We start from the raw sequence: 21,927 nt of genomic DNA, 5'->3' as shown, positions 1-21,927 counted from the left end.
CACAAACCGTGAGTAAGACGTCGAAAACCACACAGAAGAAGATTTACAAGGCCCAGGGGACGCCACTGCCATCGGGCCATGGCTCCACCCATAAATTCGGTGACCGACCGTCGGCACCGAAAAAGGCCCAAACAGTGCCGAGATCGTCCGACTCCGGTCGAGACACCGGCACGCAGCCTTCTCGGGACCGAGAAAGTGCTGGAGACAAGCCTCGACACCGAGATGCCGGTGTGGACACGGCTCGACGCCGAGACAGCGGCACCGAAGAAGATCGACGCCGAGAGGTTTCGGCCCCGAAAAAGAAAAAAGTCACCTCGGAGCCGAAAAAACACGCAGACAGGGTTTCGGTGCCGAAACAAACTGCAAGCGACCCAGCTTCAGGCTCTTATACAGAAGAGCACTCGCTAACCTCCCAAATGCAAAAGCATAGGTTTGAGGAAGAGCTACAATCAACTGATGTAAACCATACGCAAAAGCGTATTTTCATACAGCAGGGGACAGGAAAAATAAGCACCCTTCCCCCCATTAGAAGAAAGAGAAGGTTGGAGTTCCAAACTGAACAGACACCACAACCAAAAGTGGTGAAAAGAGTTACCCCACCACCCTCTCCTCCGCCCGTGATTAACGTCTCACCAGCACAAACTCCATCACACTCCCCAGCTCACACCACCATAAGCCAGGGTGACCAAGATCAAGACGCATGGGACCTATACGACGCCCCAGTGTCAGATAACAGTCCGGAGGCATACCCTACGAAGCCGTCTCCACCAGAGGACAGCACCGCGTATTCTCAAGTGGTGGCTAGAGCAGCACAATTTCACAACGTAAGCCTCCACTCAGAACAGGTCGAGGATGATTTTTTATTCAACACACTCTCCTCCACCCACAGCTCATACCAAAGCCTGCCTATGCTCCCTGGTATGCTCCGGCACGCAAAAGACATCTTTAAGGAGCCGGTCAAAAGTAGGGCTATCACACCAAGGGTGGAAAAAAAGTATAAGGCGCCTCCTACAGACCCGGTTTTCATCACTACACAGCTGCCACCAGACTCTATCGTTGTAGGAGCAGCTAGGAAAAGGGCCAACTCCCACACATCTGGAGATGCACCACCCCCAGATAAAGAAAGCCGCAAGTTCGATGCAGCTGGTAAGAGTCGCAGCACAAGCTGCAAACCAGTGGCGCATCGCGAACTCCCAGGCACTACTTGCGCGCTATGACAGAGCCCACTGGGACGAGATGCAACATCTCATTGAACATCTGCCCAAGGTCTTACAAAATAGGGCAAAACAAGTGGTTGAGGAGGGACAGACCATTTCCAACAACCAGATCTGCTCCTCCATGGACGCTGCAGATACAGCTGCAAGGACAATTAATACATCTGTAACTATCAGAAGGCATGCATGGCTCCGAACGTCTGGATTTAAACCAGAGATTCAACAAGCAGTTCTCAATATGCCTTTTAACGAAAAAGAGCTGTTCGGTCCAGAAGTGGACACAGCGATTGAGAAACTCAAAAAAGATACGGACACTGCCAAAGCCATGGGCGCACTCTACTCCCCGCAGAGCAGAGGCAATTACAGCACATTCCGTAAAACACCCTTTCGAGGGGGGTTTCGGGGTCAGAGCACACAAGCCAGCACCTCACAAGCAACACCGTCCAGTTACCAGGGACAGTATAGAGGAGGTTTTCGGGGACAATATAGAGGAGGGCAATTCCCTAGAAATAGAGGAAGATTTCTGAGCCCCAAACCCCCTACTACTAAACAGTGACTCATATGTCACTCACCCCCTCCACACAACACCAGTGGGGGGAAGAATAAGTCATTATTACAAAGCATGGGAGGAAATCACTACAGACACTTGGGTTCTAGCAATTATCCAACATGGTTATTGCATAGAATTTCTACAATTCCCTCCAAACATACCACCAAAAGCACAAAATTTGACAACACACCATTCCAATCTCCTGGAGATAGAAGTGCAGGCACTATTGCAAAAGAATGCAATCGAATTAGTGCCAAACACACAAATAAACACAGGAGTTTACTCACTGTACTTTCTGATACCAAAGAAGGACAAAACGCTGAGACCAATCCTAGACCTCAGAGTAGTGAACACTTTCATCAAATCAGACCACTTTCACATGGTCACACTACAAGAAGTATTGCCATTGCTAAAACTACACGACTACATGGCAACTTTAGACCTCAAGGATGCTTATTTCCATATACCAATACACCCATCGCACAGGAAATACCTAAGGTTTGTATTCAAGGGAATACATTACCAATTCAAGGTACTGCCTTTCGGATTAACAACCGCACCAAGAGTCTTTACCAAATGTCTAGCGGTAGTCGCTGCACACATAAGAAGGCAGCAAATACATGTGTTCCCATATCTAGACGACTGGCTAATCAAGGCCCATTCATTAATAGAGTGCTCATATCACACAAATCATATCATACAAACCCTCTTCAAACTAGGGTTCACCGTCAATTTCACAAAATCCAAAATTCTGCCGCGGAAGGTACAACAATACCTGGGAGCCATAATAGACACATCAAAAGGAGTAGCCACTCCAAGTCCCCAAACAATTCAAAATTTCAACACCATCATACAACGCATGTATCCAACACAAAGGATACAAGCAAAGATGGTACTACAACTCCTAGGCATGATGTCTTCAAGCATAGCCATTGTCCCAAACGCAAGACTGCACATGAGGCCCTTACAACAGTGCCTAGCATCACAATGGTCACAAGCACAGGGTCACCTTCTAGATCTGGTGTTAATAGACCGCCAAACTTACCTCTCGCTTCTGTGGTGGAACAACATAAATTTAAACAAAGGGCGGCCTTTCCAAGACCCAGTGCCACAATACGTAATAACAGATGCTTCCATGACAGGGTGGGGAGCACACCTCGATCAACACAGCATACAAGGACAATGGAACGTACATCAAACAAAACTGCATATAAATCACCTAGAACTTCTAGCAGTTTTTCAAGCACTAAAAGCTTTCCAACCAATAATAGTTCACAAATACTTTCTCGTCAAAACAGACAACATGACAACAATGTATTATCTAAACAAGCAAGGGGGGACGCACTCCACGCAGTTAAGCCTGCTAGCACAAAAGATTTGGCGTTGGGCAATTCACAACCAAATTCGCCTAATAGCACAATTTATACCAGGGATCCAAAATCAACTCGCAGACAATCTCTCTCGAGATCACCAACAGGTCCACGAATGGGTAATTCACCCCCAAATTCTGAAACACTTATTTCAAACTCTGGGGAACACCTCAGATAGACTTGTTTGCGACAAAGGAGAACGCAAAATGCCAAAACTTCGCATCCAGATACCCACACAAACAGTCCCAAGGCAATGCCCTATGGATGAACTGGTCAGGGATATTTGCTTACGCTTTTCCTCCTCTCCCTCTCCTTCCTTACCTGGTAAACAAACTCAGTCAAAACAAACTCAGTCAAAACAAACTCAAACTCATATTAATAGCACCAACTTGGGCAAGGCAACCCTGGTACACAACGCTGCTAGACCTATCAGTAGTACCCTGCATCAAATTGCCCAACAGGCCAGATCTGTTGACACAGCACAACCAAAAGATCAGACACCCAGATCCAGCATCGCTGAATCTAGCAATCTGGCTCCTGAAATCCTAGAATTCGGGCACTTACAACTTACCCTAGAATGTATGGAAGTCATAAAACAAAGCCAGAAGGCCATCCACCAGGCACTGCTATGCAAGTAAATGGAAGAGGTTTGTTTGCTACTGCCATATTAATCAAATACAACCATTACACACAACTCCAGAACATGTAGTGGGTTACTTGCTTCACTTACAAAAATCTAACCTGGCTTTCTCTTCCATTAAAATACACCTTGCAGCAATACCTGCAGACTACCTATTCAACTTCCCTATATAAGATACCAGTCATTAAAGCATTCATGGAGGGCCTTAGGAGAATTATACCACCAAGAACACCACCTGTTCCTTCATGGAACCTAAATGTTGTCCTAACTAGACTTATGGGTCCACCTTTTGAACCCATGCACTCCTGCGAAATACAGTTCCTAACCTGGAAGGTGGCATTTCTCATCGCCATTACTTCCCTAAGAAGAGTAAGCGAGATTCAGGCGTTTACAATACAGGAACCTTTTATACAACTACACAAGAATAAGGTCGTCCTAAGGACCAATCCTAAATTTTTGCCAAAGGTTATTTCACCGTTCCATCTAAATCAAACAGTGGAACTTCCAGTGTTCTTTCCACAGCCAGATACCGTAGCTGAAAGGGCACTACATACATTAGATGTCAAAAGAGCATTGATGTATTACATTGACAGAACAAAAAACATCAGAAAGACTAAACAACTATTTATTGCATTTCAAAAACCTCATGCAGGAAACCCAATATCAAAACAAGGTATAGCCAGATGGATAGTTAAATGCATCCAAATCTGCTACCTTAAAGCTAAACGACAGCTGCCCATTACACCAAGGGCACACTCAACCAGAAAGAAAGGTGCTACCATGGCCTTTCTAGGAAACATCCCAATGCAAGAAATATGTAAGGCAGCCACATGGTCTACGCCTCACACATTCACCAAGCACTACTGTGTAGACGTGTTATCCGCACAACAAGCCACAGTAGGTCAAGCCGTATTAAGAACATTATTTCAGACTACTTCCACTCCTACAGGCTGATCCACCGCTTTTGGGGAGATAACTGCTTACTAGTCTATGCAAAACATGCGTATCTACAGCGACAGATGCCATCGAACTGAAAATGTCACTTACCCAGTGTACATCTGTTCGTGGCATCAGTCGCAGTAGATTCGCATGTGCCCACCCGCCTCCCCGGGAGCCTGTAGCAGTTTGGAAGTTACCTTCAACTATTTGTATATGTATCATCTCAACCTTAAATAGGTGCATACTTAGTCACTCCATTGCATGGGCACTATTACTACAATTCAACTCCTACCTCACCCTCTGCGGGGAAAAACAATCGAAGATGGAGTCGACGCCCATGCGCAATGGAGACAAAAGGAGGAGTCACTCGGTCCCGTGACTCGAAAGACTTCTTCGAAGAAAAACAACTTGTAACACTCCGGCCCAACACCAGATGGCGAGCTATTGCAAAACATGCGAATCTACTGCGACTGATGCCACGAACAGATGTACACTGGGTAAGTGACATTTTCAATACGTTGCATGGACATCTTTCTATTTACTCTCTATACACTCCTTAACTCACCCGCCTGCGGGAACACAATATAACAAAGGACTCGATGCCCATGCGCATTATCATCAAGAGGAGTGTTCACTCGATCTTGTGACTCGAAAAGATTCTCCAAACAAAAACAACTTGTAACAATCCGGGCCCAACACTAGATGGCAGACTTATGCAAAGCATGTGAATCTACATGCCACATACAGATGTCTACTGGGTAAGTTACATTTTCCTTACTTGGGTGATGTCCAGTGTAGGAAGTAGGCTCTGTATATACGCTTTCAAAGTAAGACATGGTGTGCACAGAGTCCAAGGGTTCCCCTTCGAGGTAAGACAGTGGCACAATTAGATAATTCCAATGCTTTATTTTGTGGTAGTGTGGTCGAGCAGTAGCCTTATCAGAGGGTAGTGTTAAGCATTTGTTGTACACACACAGGCAATAAATGAGGAACACACACTCAAAGACTAACTCCAGGCCAATAGGTTTTTATATAGAAAAATATATTTTCTTAATTTATTTTTAGAACCACACGTTCAAGATTTGAAGTAAACACATAAAATGTAAGGTACTCCACACAGGTAAGTTAGGAACTTTGAATGAAAGCAATAACATATAAAGTTTTTTTTGGTTGGCAGTCAGGTTACCCCCTGTCCAAGCAAAAGCCCTCACTCTAGTCAGGGTAAGTCACACACAATCCAAGATTATCCTGTGCCCACCCTCTGGTAGCTTGGCACGAGCAGTCAGGCTTAACTTAGAAGGCAATGTGTAAAGTATTTGTGCAATAAATCATACAATACCACCATATAGCACCACAAAAATACACCACACAGTGTTTAGAAAAATATATAATATTTATCAGGATAATTGTAGGTCAAAAAGAATAAAGTTGCAATGGCAAATTGTAGAGATATCTCTGAAAAGTGATATAAAGTGTCTTAAGTCTTTAGAATATAAACAAAGTCTCTTTCAAGCACAAGTACCTGGTTTAGAGTGGAAAAATCTCCTCAGAGGGCCACAAAAGGAGAGGTGCGTGGAAAATGAGTGTGTGCGTTGATTTCTCCCCAGCACACACGGACTTGCGTCGTTATTTTCCACGCGGGGAAGTCGTGCGTCGTTTTCCGGCACACGGACAGTCTCTTTCTGTGGATCGCGGGTATTACCAGATGTCCCGGGTCTGTGCGTGGATTTTCCTGCTTGTTTTCCGGCTGCGCGTCGTTCTGCGGGGCTGCGCGTTGAAATTACGATCTCACGGCAGGCGTCGCGTCGATTTCTCCTCTAGAGGTCGGGCGGCGTTGTCCTTGCGAAGCCGTGCGTCGGATTTCCGGTCGTCCCCCGAGCGTCGCGTTGCTCAGCGTCGGTGTGCGGCGTTTTTCTCGCCGCGGAACAAGCTGTGCGTCGAAATTTTCGGCGCACGGAGCGTCCAAGTGAAAAAGAGAAGTCTTTTTGGTCCTGAGACTTCAGGGAACAGGAGGCAAGCTCTATCCAAGCCCTTGGAGAGCACTTTCACAGCCAGACAAGAGTTCAGCAAGGCAGCAGGCCAACAGCAAGGCAGCAGTCCTTTGTAGAAAGCAGACAAGTGAGTCCTTTGAGCAGCCAGGCAGTTCTTCTTGGCAGGATGTAGTTTCTGGTTCAGGTTTCTTCTCCAGCAAGTGTCTGATGAGGTAGGGCAGAGGCCCTGTTTTATACCCAAATGTGCCTTTGAAGTGGTGGAGACTTCAAAGAGTGGCTAAGAAGTGCACCAGGTCCCCTTTCAGTTCAATCCTGTCTGCCAGGGTCCCAGTAGGGGGTGTGGCAGTCCTTTGTGTGAGAGCAGGCCCTCCACCCTCCCAGCCCAGGAAGACCCATTCAAAATGCAGATGTATGCAAGTGAGGCTGAGTACCCTGTGTTTGGGGTGTGTCTGAGTAAATGCACAAGGAGCTGTCAACCAAGCCCAGCCAGACGTGGATTGTAAGGCACAGAAAGATTTAAGTGCAAAGAAATGCTCACTTTCTAAAAGTGGCATTTCTAGAATAGTAATATTAAATCCGACTTCACCAGTCAGCAGGATTTTGTATTACCATTCTGGCCATACTAAATATGACTTTCCTGCTCCTTTCAGATCAGCAGCTGCCACTTCAACAATGTATGAGGGCAGCCCCAATGTTAGCCTATGAAGGGAGCAGGCCTCACAGTAGTGTAAAAACAAATTTTGGAGTTTTACACTACCAGGACATATAATTACACAGGTACATGTCCTGCCTTTTACCTACACAGCACCCTGCTCTAGGGGTTACCTAGGGCACACATTAAGGGTGACTTATAAGTAGAAAAAAGGGGAGTTCTAGGCTTGGCAAGTACTTTTAAATGCCAAGTCGAGGTGGCAGTGAAACTGCACACACAGGCCTTGCAATGGCAAGCCTGAGACAAGGTTAAGGGGGCTACTTAAGTGGGTGGCACAACCAGTGCTGCAGGTCCACTAGGAACATTTAATGTACAGGCCCTAGGCACATGTAGTGCACATTACTAGGGACTTATAAGTAGATTAAATAGTCCAATCAGGTATGATCCAAAGTTACCATGTTTTAAAAAGGAAGAGAGCATATGCACTTTAGCACTGGTTAGCAGTGGTAAAGTGCGCAGAGTCTAAAAGCCAGCAAAACAGGGTCCAAAAAGTGGAGGGAGGCAGGCAAAAAGTTAGGGGTGACCACCCTAAGGCATGTCAGGTCTAACATGTGTCCCCCCCCCAGCTGAAAGTGGGGAGAGCTACCCGACCTCCTGGGAGCTCTCATCGCTAAGGCGGAAGTATCGGGAGAGACCATCAGCATTGGTGTGGTCAACCCCTGGGTGATGCTCCACCGTAAAGTCCATCCCCTGTAGGGAAATGGACCATCTCAAGAGTTTTGGATTCTCACCCCTCATCTGCATGAGCCATCTGAGGGGCCTGTGGTCTGTCTGAACCCGGAAGTGAGTCCCAAACAGGTAGGGTCTTAGCTTCTTCAGTGCCCAGACCACAGCAAATGCTTCTCTTTCAATAGCACTCCACCTTTGTTCCAGTGGTAATAGTCTTCTGCTAATAAAGACTACTGGTAGGTCTGAGCCCTCCTCATTCAGCTGTGCTAGAACAGCCCCTATGCCATGCTCTGAAGCGTCTGTCTGAACAATAAATTCCTGGGAGTAGTCAGGGGCCTTGAGCACGGGGGCCGTGCACATGGCTTCCTTCAGAGAATCAAAGGCTTTCTGACAGGCCTCTGTCCAATTCACCAACCTAGGTTGTTTCTTTGAAGTGAGTTTAGTCAAGGGGGACACAATGGTACCATAGCCCTTGACGAACCTGCGGTAGTATCCAGTGAGGCCCAAAAAGGCTCTCACCTCAGTCTGTGTTCTAGGTGGTTGCCAGGCCTTGATAGTTTCAATCTTGGCCTGGAGCGGCTGCACCCTTCCACCACCTACGAGGTGTCCCAAGTACACCACGGAACCCTGCCCAATCTGGCACTTACTAGCCTTGATAGTCAGGCCTGCCTGTTGCAGGGCCTGAAGCACCTCCTTGAGGTGGAGCAGGTGTTCATCCCAGCTGGAACTGTAGACAGCTATGTCGTCTAGGTAAGCTGCACAGAAGGCATCTTTACCAGCTAGGACCCCGTTAACCAACCGTTGGAAGGTAGCGGGGGCATTTTTCAGCCCAAATGGCATCACCTGGAATTGGTAATGGCCATCAGGGGTGGTAAAAGCAGATCTTTCTTTAGCCCCCTCAGTCAGGCCAATCTGCCAGTACCCGGAAGTAAGATCGAACGTACTCAGGAACTTGGCAGCGCCTAGTCTGTCAACGAGCTCATCAGCTCGGGGGATGCGGTGAGCATCAGTCCGGGTGACTGAATTGAGACCCCGGTAGTCCACACAGAACCGGAGTTCTGGTTTCGCACCTGGGGCAGTAGCCTTGGGAACCAATACCACAGGGCTGGCCCAGGGACTACTGGATTTCTCAATAACCCCTAAAGTCAACATCTTGGAGACCTCCTCCTTGATGCTGGCCTTCACCTTCTCTGACAACCTGTAAATTGTGTTCTTTACAGGAGCACTGTCACCTGTGTCAATGTCATGCACACAGAGGTGGGTTAGTCCAGGTGTAAGGGAGAACAGGGGGGAGAACTGCTCGAACAGCTCATAGCAGTCCCCTCTCTGTGTTGGAGTCAGGGAGTCCGAGAGAATGACACCACCTACTGACCCATCCCCTTTGACAGCGAGGAGGTCGGGGAGAGGTTCACTCTCCTCTTCCATGCCCTCATCGGTGACTAGGAGCATACTGACCTCAGACCTCTCAAAGTGAGGTTTGAGCCGGTTGTGATGGAGGACCCTTAGGGGTTGCCTAGGGGTCTTGAGGTCCACTAGGTAAGTGGCCTCCACTTTACGCTCCTTGATCTCAAAGGGGCTAGTCCAGCGGTCCTGGAGAGCCCTGGGCTCTACTGGCTCCATCACCCAAACTTTGTCTCCAGGTGAGAACTCAACTAGAGTGGCCTTTTGGTCGTACCACTCCATCACCTCTTGACTGGCCTCGAGGTTACTCTGGGCCTCCTTCCAGAAGCGTTGGGTTTGTTTGCGGAGGGCCAGCATGTAGCTGACCACATCCTGGGGAGGGGCCTGGGGAGCTCTCTCCCAGCCCTCCTTAACGATGCTTAGGGGTCCCCTGACAGGGTGACCATAGAGAAGCTCAAAGGGGCTGAACCCCACCCCTTTCTGGGGCACCTCTCTATAAGCAAACAGGCAGGGTAAGAGGACGTCCCACTTACGCCTCATGGCCTCAGTCAGGCCACCAATCATGCCTTTCAGGGTCTGGTTGAATCTCTCAACCAGCCCACTGGTTTGAGGATGATAAGGGGTGGTAAACCGGTAGGTCACCCCACACTCATCCCACAGGGTCTTCATGTATGCAGACATGAAGTTTGTGCCCCTGTCAGACACGACCTCCTTAGGGAATCCCACACGGGTAAATATTCCCATCAGGGCTCTGGTCACCACCTTTGCAGTCACTGTTCTCAGAGGGATTGCCTCTGGATAGCGGGTGGCATGGTCCACCAAAACCAGGATAAACCTGTTGCCCAGGGCAGTTTTGGGGTCCAAGGGACCAACAATGTCGATGCCCACCCTTTCAAAGGGGGTGCCAACGACTGGGAGTGGGATCAGGGGAGCTTTAAGCCGTTTCCCTGCTTTCCCACTAGCCTGGCAGGTGGGGCAAGCTCTGCAGAAGTTATCCGAGGCTTTCCTCATTCTGGGCCAATGAAAGTGGGTGTTAAGCCTGTCAAAGGTCTTGTCTTGGCCCAGGTGTCCTGCCAGGGGAATGTCGTGAGCCAGTCCTAGTAGGAATTTCCAGTAACACTGGGGGACCACCAGCACACGGTGTGGCCCAGGACCTGGAATTCTACGCTCACTGTAAAGGAGATCATTCTCCCAGTAAATATGGTGAGCGCCAGAGGCGTCACCTGCTGCGTGGTCTGTGGCTGGCTTCCTCAGACCCTCAAGGGTGGGGCATTCTCTCTGCGCCTTGCAGAATGCTTCCCTGTTTGGCCCCCCCCCTCTACTTGCCAGCCAGCAAGTTCAGGTAGGTTACCCAGGGCAGCTATGTCCTCCCCGGTTGGCTCGGGGGCCTCCTCTTCCTCAGGGACCTCGTCTACCACCGTGGGAACATTGGAGGCGGGTTTCCCGCACCCCTGGCCCCCCTCTTGGGCGGCGGTCTTGGCCATTTTTCCAGGCTCCAGACGCCCTTGACTACCTTCCCGGGCAGCCATGGACCTGGTGGTCATGCAGACCCACTCAGGTAACCCTAACATCTCCAGGTGAGATCTGAGCTCTACTTCTTTCCAAGCAGTGTGCTCGAGATCATTGCCTAACAGACAATCTACAGGCATGGCAGGACTCACAGCTACTTTCAGAGTACCAGAGGACCCCCCCCCCCCCCCCCACTCAAAGGGAACCAGAGCCACCTGTAGGTGACTCTCACGATTGTCAGCGACTATGACCTGGTGGAATGTATTAGGGACTATCTGCTCTGTGGACACCAGCTGACTCTGGATAGTAGTCATACTGGCTCCTGTGTCACGCAGAGCCTCCACCTTCTGCCCATTAATGGTGACCCCCTGCCTGTACTTGGAAGTATTTCGGGGCATGTGGGCTTTGGGCACCATTTCTGTTTCTCCCAGGGACACTAGGGAAATCTCTACTTGCTCCCCAAAGCTATCTGGGTCCATCTCCCCTCCAAGCGCTACACTAGTTAGCCCAGGTGTCTGTCCGGTAGTGGACGGTGTCCTTTTGGAGCACTGGGGGTCGCCTTTATAGTGACCATACTGGTAACACTCCATACATTTGGGGTTGGATTTCCCTGACTTATCAAATGTCCCTGGCTTCTTCCCAAATCTAGAGAAGGAATGGTTGCCACCCCCTTCCTGGGAATTCTTTTGGGGGCCTTTTGAGAGTTCCTTATCTGTAAGTTTATCTCCCCCCTCTTTCTTCTGTTGGGAACCCTGGCCACCTTTGTGGGAGTCCCCCCCAGGTACCTTTTTGGACACTCTGGTGCTAACCCAGAGGTCCGCCTCCTCAGCAAGCTTTCTGGGATCAGTCAGCTTACTATCTACCAAGTGCTGGCGCAACTCTGTAAAAGTAGTATTAAGCATATGCTCTCTCAGAATCAAGTCATATAACCCTTTATAGTCATTTACTTTGTTGCCCCGCACCCATCCATTCAGTGCCTTACTGGAAAAGTCAAAGAAATCTACCCATGTTTGTGTGTTTTGTTTGGTGCTGTCCCTGAACCTCTGACGGTATCCCTCAGGGGTCAGCCCAAACTTGGCAAGTAAAGTGGCTTTCTGAAGTGGGTATGTGTTTTGATCAGGTTGATCCAATGTGAGAAGTGTGTCCCTCCCCAATGGCGGCACATAACCCCACATAGCTACCCCCCATTGCCCTTCAGGAACCTCATGAGCCTCAATTTTCAGTTTTGCCATTTGCAATTGGAACTCCCTTTCCTCTGCGGTCAGGCTTTGCATAGAGACACTGCTCCCTGGTCTGGAAGGGGGCACAATTGCAGTGGTAACACCATCCACGGATAGTGAAAATTCCTCTGAAGTGCCATTTTCTGGCTCCTCTTCCTCATCATCCTCTAAATGGGCTTCTGCCCAGGCCCTCAGCGCCACTTGAAAGTCCTCCTTTCTGGAGGCCCCTTGGGTGGGTACCCTCAATGCCCTGCAGAATCCTCTTAGTTGTTTGACCGTATATGTATCCAACTGGACTAGGTCAAAGTTCCCTGTCTGAGACCCAGTCAGAGACATGTTGAGTGAGGATTTAGTTTTTGAAAATTGTCAGAAAAAAACGGATTTGCAAAAAGAGATAAAAAGCCAAGTTGACCTTCAACTGTGGGTAGGTAGTGAAATACTTAGCTACTGTATGTCACTGCACAAATACAAGTCCTATCCTCACCACTGATCACCAATGTTAGAAATTGGGTTTTTGGTTGGCAGTCAGTTTACCCCCTGTCCAAGCAAAAGCCCTCACTCTAGTCAGGGTAAGTCGCACACAATCCAAGATTATCCTGTGCCCACCCTCTGGTAGCTTGGCACGAGCAGTCAGGCTTAACTTAGAAGGCAATGTGTAAAGTATTTGTGCAATAAATCATACAATACCACCATATAGCACCACAAAAATACACCACACAGTGTTTAGAAAAATATATAATATTTATCAGGATAATTGTAGGTCAAAAAGAATAAAGTTGCAATGGGAAATTGTAGAGATATCACTGAAAAGTGATATAAAGTGTCTTAAGTCTTTAGAATATAAACAAAGTCTCTTTCAAGCACAAGTACCTGGTTTAGAGTGGAAAAATCTCCTCAGAGGGCCACAAAAGGAGAGGTGCGTGGAAAAAGAGTGTGTGCGTCGATTTCTCCCCAGCACACACGGACTTGCGTCGTTATTTTCCACGCGGGGAAGTCATGCGTCGTTTTCCGGCGCGCGGACAGTCTTTCTGTGGATTGCGGGGATTACCAGATGTCCCGGGTCTGTGCGTGGATTTTCCTGCTTGTTTTCCGGCTGCGCGTCGTTCTGCGGGGCTGCGCGTCGAAATTACGATCTCACGGCAGGCGTCGCGTCGATTTCTCCTCTAGAGGTCGGGCGGCGTTGTCCTTGCGAAGCTGTGCGTCGGATTTCCGGTCGTCCCCCGAGCGTCGCGTTGCTCAGCGTCTGTGTGCGGCGTTTTTCTCGCCGCGGAACAAGTTGTGCGTCGAAATTTTCGGCGCACGGAGCGTCCAAGTGAAAAAGGGAAGTCTTTTTGGTCCTGAGACTTCAGGGAACAGGAGGCAAGCTCTATCCAAGCCCTTGGAGAGCACTTTCACAGCCAGACAAGAGTTCAGCAAGGCAGCAGGCCAACAGCAAGGCAGCAGTCCTTTGTAGAAAGCAGACAGGTGAGTCCTTTGAGCAGCCAGGCAGTTCTTCTTGGCAGGATGTAGTTTCTGGTTCAGGTTTCTTCTCCAGCAAGTGTCTGATGAGGTAGGGCAGAGGCCCTGTTTTATACCCAAATGTGCCTTTGAAGTGGGGGAGACTTCAAAGAGTGGCTAAGAAGTGCACCAGGTCCCCTTTCAGTTCAATCCTGTCTGCCAGGGTCCCAGTAGGGGGTGTAGCAGTCCTTTGTGTGAGAGCAGGCCCTCCACCCTCCCAGCCCAGGAAGACCCATTCAAAATGCAGATGTATGCAAGTGAGGCTGAGTACCCTGTGTTTGGGGTGTGTCTGAGTGAATGCACAAGGAGCTGTCAACCAAGCCCAGCCAGACGTGGATTGTGAGGCACAGAAAGATTTAAGTGCAAAGAAATGCTCACTTTCTAAAAGTGGCATTTCTAGAATAGTAATATTAAATCCGACTTCACCAGTCAGCAGGATTTTGTATTACCATTCTGGCCATACTAAATATGACTTTCCTGCTCCTTTCAGATCAGCAGCTGCCACTTCAACAATGTATGAGGGCAGCCCCAATGTTAGCCTATGAAGGGAGCAGACCTCACAGTAGTGTAAAAACGAATTTAGGAGTTTTACACTACCAGGACATATAATTACACAGGTACATGTCCTGCCTTTTACCTACACAGCACCCTGCTCTAGGGGTTACCTAGGGCACACATTAAGGGTGACTTATAAGTAGAAAAGGGGGAGTTCTAGGCTTGGCAAGTACTTTTAAATGCCAAGTCGAGGTGGCAGTGAAACTGCACACACAGGCCTTGCAATGGCAAGCCTGAGACAAGGTTAAGGGGGCTACTAAAGTGGGTGGCACAACCAGTGCTGCAGGTCCACTAGTAGCATTTAATCTACAGGCCCTAGGCACATGTAGTGCACATTACTAGGGACTTATAAGTACATTAAATAGTCCAATCAGGTATGATCCAAAGTTACCATGTTTTAAAAAGGAAGAGAGCATATGCACTTTAGCACTGGTTAGCAGTGGTAAAGTGCGCAGAGTCTAAAAGCCAGCAAAACAGGGTCCAAAAAGTGGAGGGAGGCAGGCAAAAAGTTAGGGGTGACCACCCTAAGGCATGTCAGGTCTAACAAATAACATATAAAGTTTTTGTTAAAATGGCAATAAGCTATTTTAAAAGTAGACACAGTGCAAAAATCAACAGTTCCTGGGGAGGGTAAGTATTGGTTAGATTGTGAGGTAAGACACTTGCAAGTCTCAGTTCCTGGGCATAGGCAGCCCACCGTTGGGGGTTCAAGGCAACCCCAAAGTTACCACACCAGCAGCTCAGGGCTGGTCATGTGCGGAGGTCAAAGAGGTGGCCAAAACACATATGCGCCTATGGAGAACAGGGGAGCTCCGGTTCCAGTAATGTAAATGTAAATTAGCACTTGTATAGCGCACTACTCACCCGTTAGGGTCTCAAGGCGCTGTACTCATACCACTATGGAACCATTCCTGGCTTTTCCCTGTGAGGCGCCCACTCCTGAACACCCCCAGGGTGAAGCCAGGCATCCAAGCGCTGTTGGGGCCGTTGTGGAGATTAAGCAAGCTATTGCCCAGAGTTGCAGAGTGGGACCCATGAATTAGATTATGCACCGAGGCGAGAATTATCTGGTCAAGGGGAATTGGGCCGAAGCGGGACTTGAACCCTGGTCTTGAGCCAGATCTCTGCTTCAGGGTCTGCCGCTCTAACCATTGAGCCACACTTCTCCAGTCTACCAGCAGGTAAGTACCCGTGTCCTGGGGAGCCCTCCCTGTGGTGTTTGTTCTCTGGATCTCGAGATAGAGGCGTCTGGTGCAGTGTGTGAAGTCCCACGCTTCTGGCGGGAAGAGTGAGTTCTTTAAAAGTTGCTTCTTTGTTGCAAAGATGTTGCTGTTGTTGAGCAGAGCAGCTGCTCACAGGAGTTTCTTGGTCCTGGGGGTCAGGGCTGTCCTCTGAGGCTTCAGAGGTCACTGGTCCCTGTTGGATGCGTCGCTGGTTGCAGGTTTTCGACTCAGGAGACAGGCCGGTAGGGCTGGAGCCAAAGCAGTTGTTGTCTGTCGTCTCTGCAGGCTTGTAGGTCAGCAGTCCTTCTTTGTAGTTCAGGTTGCAGGAATCTAATTTCCTGGGTTCTTGGGTGCCCCTAAATACTAAATTTAGGGGTTTGTTTAGGTCTGAGAAGGCAGTAGCCAATGGCTACTGTCCTGGAGGGTGGCCACACCCTCTTTGTGCCTCATCCCTGTGGGGAGGGGAGACATCCCTAATCCTATTGGGGGAATCCTCCAAAACTAAGATGGAGGATTTCTAAAGGCAGGGGTTACCTCCGCTCAGGGCACCTTAGGGGCTGTCCAGACTGGTGGGTGACTCCTCCTTGTTTTTCTAATTATCTCCTCCAGCCTTGCCGCCAAAAGTGGGGCCAGTGGCCGGAGGAGCGGGCATCTCCACTAGCTGGGATGTCCTGAGGTGCTGTAAAAAAGCCTTTGAGGCTCACCGCCAGGTGTTACAGTTCCTGCAGGGGGAGGAGTGGAGCACCTCCACCCAGTGCAGGCTTTGTTCCAGGCCACAGAGTGACAAAGGCACTCTCCCCACGTGGCCAGCAGCTCGTCTGGTGGCAGGCTGGCAGAAACTGGTCAGCCCCACACTAAAAGTCGGATTAGTAATCAGGGAACATCTCTAAGATGCCCTCTGGGTGCATTTTACAATAAATTGCATCAGCGTGCATTTATTGTGCTGAGAAGTTTCATACCAAACTTCCCAGATTTCAGTGTAGCCATAATGGAACAGTGGAGTTTGTGTTTGACAAACTCTCAAACCATTTACTCTTATGGCTACCCTACACTTACAATGTCTAAGGTTTTGCTTAGACACTGTAGGGGCATAGTGCTCATGCACATATGCCATCACCTGTGGTAAAATGCACCCTGCCTTAGGGCTGTAAGGCCTGCTAGAGGGGTGACTTACCTATGCCACAGGCAGTGTGAGGTTGGCATGGCACTCTGAGGGAAGTGCCATGTCGACTTAGTCATCTTCTCCCCACCAACACACACAATCTACAATGGCAGTGTGCATGTGTTAGGTGAGGGGTCCCTTAGGGTGGCACAACATGTGCTGCTGCCCTTAGAGACCTTCCCTGGTCACAGGGCGTTATCTGTGTGCCAGAGGTGTGCCAATTGTGGAAATAATGGTTCATTTTAGGTGAAAAAACACTGGTGCTGGGGCCTGGTTGGCAGGGTCCCAGCACACTTCTCAGTCAAGTCAGTAGCAGGCAAAAAGTGGGGGGTAACTGCAACAGGGAGCCATTTCCTTACACCTGTGGAGCCTAAAGAAATATAGAACAATCTTCTCTTTATATGTAGTGTTTAAATGAATTCATAAAAGTAATCTCATTCTCAGGTGTCAATAAAAGCAACTCTACTTTTTGTTTCATGATTAACTGCGTAATTTATTTTGTAAGTGGGAAACAATGGCTAATATGTCTGTTTATATCGATTGATCATTCCTAATATTTTATTCAAACAGTGACCTCCTCCAACAGTGTGAGCCATCAACCGGAAAGTAAAGCAGCTCCTTCCAGTGCAGCGACAAACACTGATGTTTCACTTGGCCCCTCTACTGATGAGATTAGTTCTTCAACCACAGTAGCTTGTAATGGGGAGCGTGAGGGAATGGGCAACCCACTTCCTCAGAATTCCAATGACGTGCAGCCATGTCAAAGGTAAAAAGTAGCAGTTGGGCTGCTCACTCACTTGCTGTTTTCATCCTCACCTATTTCTTTCTATCCCACTTCTCTATTCTTTGTTCACTAGCATTACTTTTGACTTACCAGTAGTCACGTAATAACTTTTATGTCTATCATACTAAAATCAGTTTCCTTTCAGAGTTGAACCCACCCCATCTACCTCCGACTCCACACCAGCTGGAGAAATAACGTTGCAGGAGACAGATGGAGAAATGACAGCAGGAGCAGACAATCCAACTTCCAGCTCACCACATAAACCTCCACAAGACAGGTGAGACATTGGAAACTGTTATGTCACTGTACCACATAGTGTTTATTTGTGATAAACTGTTCACTGCCATCTTTCTAACCAGGATGAACTTAATTGTTACCTAATAAGAAGCATAGTTGACCTCACATTAGCAGTTCCTTTGAAACGGATAAGGTGAAAGGAAGCTATGTTGTTCCAGGTAGCATCTTGAACATGGCTGTGAGGCATAAATTGAATGTTGAAAAGAAATATCAGTGATAATGTATCTGCATACGTGACCCAGAATACATCCTTTCCATGGTTCACCACTATTTTGATGATTGCGCAAGGGAGCCATTCTACAAGGCTTTGGTTGAAAGTTGTGACAAGCTTTTAGCATCTTTTACCAACAAAGTGGAGTAAAAGACTCCCTGCACAGGGTTGTCTCACTTGATGGTTGCATTATTTACCTGGACTGAGTAGTTATTGTTGAAACCAGGTTGAAAAGTGCATAAGTTCATCACCACAAAGGGGAATACCACCTGCAAGCTGTACAAAAATGATTGCATTGTGCTGTCCAGTCAGCATGGCAAGAATTGTGAGATTGTAACTATTGAGAAACATCATGGAATGTGGTCCTATATTGCCATTTCTGGGTGGGTTTCTGGTGACGTTTACAAACTGCTCTGTCTTTGACCTTGTATTTTGATGTCACCAGATGCCTCGATTACAATATATGGATACATGACACCATGATCCATAATGCATTATCTCTATCCATCTCTCTATATGTATAGATGTATTCACAGGAAAAAAAGGTGAAAGTGAGGTTATAGTTGGGTGAAAATGTCAGTTAAAAATAGTTTTAAGCCTTAACCTCTTAGCTGCTGGGCCATCCCCCTCCCCCCCTTTTTTGGCTATTTGGGTAGTTCGCGCTTAGGCCTTCATAACTTTTTGTCCACGTAAGCTATCCATGCCAAATTTGCGTCTTTTTTTTTTTTTCAAACATCCCAGGGATTCTAAAGGTACCCAGAGTTTGTGGTTTCCCCTGGAGGAGACCAAGAAATTAGGCAAAATAGAGCAAAACGTTTTTATTTTTTATTTTTTTTAAACAAATTGGAAAAAAGGGCTGCCGAAGAAGGCTTGTGGTTTTTCCCCTGAAAATGGCATCAACAAAGGGTTTGCGGTGCTAAAATCACCAGCTTCCCAGCTCTCAGGAAAAGGCAGACTTGAATCAGAAAAACACATTTTTCAACACAATTTTGGCATTTTTCTGAGACATACCCCACTTTTACTATTTTTTGTGCTTTCAGCCTCCTTCCAGTTAGTGACAGAAATGGGTGTGAAACCAGTGCTGGATCCCAGAAAGCTAACTATTTTTGAACACTAAACAAAATTCAGAATTCATCAAAGGTTCATTTGTGTAGATCCTACAAGGTTTTCCTACAGAAAATGACAGCTGTAATAAAAAAATATTGAAATTGAGCTGAAAACAGCAATTTTTCTTTGTTTTACTCTGTAACTTTTTCCTGCGATGTCATATTTTTGAAAGCAATATACCGTTATATCTGCTGGACTCTTCTGGTTGCGGGGATATATAGGGCTTGTAGGTTCATCAGAGCCAATAAATGAGCTGCACCCTGCAGTTGTTTTTCATTCTATACTGGGTATACAGCAATTCATTTGCTGAAATATGAAGAGTGAAAAATAGGTAGCAAGAAAACCTTTGTATTTCCAAAATGGGCACAAGATAAGGTGTTGAGGAGCAGTGGTTATTTGCACATCTCTGAATTCCAGGGTGTCCATACTAGCATGTGAATTGCAGGGCACTTGTGTGGGTAGGCCTAGCGCCCGCGACAGGAAATGCCTCAATGGTAGTCCTTGAATGAGGGCTACTGTTAACCCTGGAGTGATCCATTCCTGAAGCAGGCACTAGGCGCAGGCACACAAGCGGGGTTGTGTTTTTATCAGGACAAGTGGGGAAACACTGGGTGGTAGGAATTTTGAGGATCCCTGCACATTCCTGTAGTTTCTGTTATAAAAAAGAAAGGAAAAATAGTGGTTTTAATCAACGTTTCACTTTTGCACGTTGTTAAATCCAAACACGCCGCGTTTACGTGGGCTGCCTTGGGTGTCTAGTTTTCAGAAATATCTGTGTTTGGTAGGTTTCCCTATATGGCTGTAGGGCCCAGGACCAAATACTTAGGTGACTGTCTTAAAAAACGAGGCTGTTTTGTGGTAGGTAATTTTAATGTCTCCACAATCCATTTTGGGTACTTTCCTGTTGTAGTCACTTGCCCACTCACTAAAGTGAGGCAGTTTTTTGCTGGAGACTTAGTGGAACTTGGGCTCCCTGCAGATCCCTGGACCTCTGCTCATTGGAATGCAAGGAAAATGTGTTTTTTAAGCACATATTGTGATTTCAAGGGGATTCTGGGTGAAGGAAAACTGGTGAGAGCCACGCAAGTCCTGCACCCTTGTACTCCCCTGGTACTAGTTTGTTAAAGTTAACCCACCACTCACACTGGTTGGTTTTAGCACCTCCAGACATTATGGTTTCAAAGCATGAATACTTATCAAATTATCTGAATATTGAAACCAAGACTTATGAAGGTGGGCCATAAAGCCGGGTCCAGGCACCAACCTCTTTATTGTCCATTCAACAAACAACCCTTTCATATCGCCAGCCACGGGCCCAATCCAACCAATCACTGCAGTCACATTAACTTACCGCTGCCAGACAAGGGCCCATCACATTTGCACGCCACAGAACGTAATAAGTTTGCCGTACAAAGCGATTCCTCGAACTGAGTGAGCATATCTACCTTTGAAACTAAGGGAGACATGCTGGGGATTTCTCATGTTCTTACGTAAAGAGAAGGTCATAGGCCAACTGCCTTCTTCTTCTTTAACATTTCAAATGCATGCGTAACGAACCTTTACTAATGAGTCCTGTGACAGCCACCTGAGGCTCAGGAAGACATGTTTTTCATGCACCTTTAACGCACTCTCTGTGCTAAATCCAACTCTTTCCAGTTTGTGGATGCAAGTTGGGGGTGTCCGAGTATGCCGTACAAAGCGATTCCTCGAACTGAGTGAGCATGTCTACCTTTGAAACTAAGGGAGACATGCTGTGGATTTCTCATGATGTTCCCTAAAGAGGTCATAGGCTATGAAAAAGGGTAGCGTTTGGTACATAGGGGAGTCCATGAGAACGTAGCATATGTCCCAGCCAACATTATGTGCAGTGATGTGACTGTAATGCACTTATACAGCAAAATGAACATCTACTAAGTTCTGATGGAGGAAGAACATGAAAAGCATGTCAAACACTGACCTATACAAGTCATTCTCCTTCAGTGCTGGGATGGCACCAATGGGTTTGAATCCATAGGTGTAGATGATGTACATCTGTACTACCTTTACTATCTGCCTTCTACCTGTGCAATAACGCTGTGAAGGCACACCTACCATAAGCTTTCCTTACCCATTCATGTCTCTGTTCTCATCAGAGTCCTGGCTAATCCTGTATAATTGCCAAGTGAACCTATACTAGTTTGTAGATGCAAGTTGGGGGTTTCCAAGTATGCCGTACAAAGTGATCCCTCGAACTGAGAGAGCATATCTACCGTTGAAAGTAAGGTAGACATGCTGGTGAAGAAAGGGTACTCCGTGACAATGTGGCATATGTTCTGTCCACTAGTATATGCAGTAGGGGGAATATAATGCATGTTAGTTGATCAGAAGACCAACCACGTTCTGACGGTGGATTTAGCTCTCAAGCAGTCCAAAAGGAAGTCCATGATGAAGTAGAATTCTGTGGCTCCTTGCCTAACGAAGCAGTGGCCCATGGACGTTCAGTATCCATGTATTGCCACTGAAAGGATTACCCAACAACAGTTCAACCTCAGTCGATTTCCCAGAACTTTGCTTTAGTATGATACAACGTAAAGCAAGTAGGGATACAGAGGCCTTGTTGTGATGGACACTGGGGACAGTAATACCGACTCTCCTGACGCTTTCCATGCTTCGAGCACACTTTACAGCGACGACATGAACGATCCTTTTTGGGTGTTTTAGGAATGCGATCAGCAAAGCGTCGCTCCTGCAGCCTTGCCACATCCTCCAGAAAATATGAGGTGGAGGCTGCTGCAGCTTCTGTAACAGCAGTGAGGCTTTCAATTACAGACAACTGGAAGTCAAGGAAAGTCATGAGTCTTCCTGTGGTTGTCAGACGGTAAACAACATATGCATTA

At 47.5% G+C, this 21,927-nt stretch overlaps 1 protein-coding gene across 4 annotated transcripts in view; it reads left to right on the top strand.

Annotated features, from left to right (window-relative positions):
- PPP6R1 (protein phosphatase 6 regulatory subunit 1) overlaps positions 1-21,927 on the top strand; it is a 745,577-nt gene that overhangs the window by 573,305 nt on the left and 150,345 nt on the right. For all 4 annotated transcript variants that reach the window (XM_069200760.1, XM_069200759.1, XM_069200761.1 and 1 more), the window contains 2 exons: positions 17,223-17,418; positions 17,582-17,713. In XM_069200760.1, the coding sequence (XP_069056861.1) occupies positions 17,223-17,418; positions 17,582-17,713 (328 nt within the window). The remainder of the gene's footprint in view (positions 1-17,222; positions 17,419-17,581; positions 17,714-21,927) is intronic.

Source organism: Pleurodeles waltl, chromosome 7 (genome assembly GCF_031143425.1).
Source record: "Pleurodeles waltl isolate 20211129_DDA chromosome 7, aPleWal1.hap1.20221129, whole genome shotgun sequence".
NCBI lineage: Eukaryota > Metazoa > Chordata > Amphibia > Caudata > Salamandridae > Pleurodeles > Pleurodeles waltl.
Note: the sequence above shows the minus strand (reverse complement) of the source record. Positions and strands in the feature narration are given on the sequence as shown.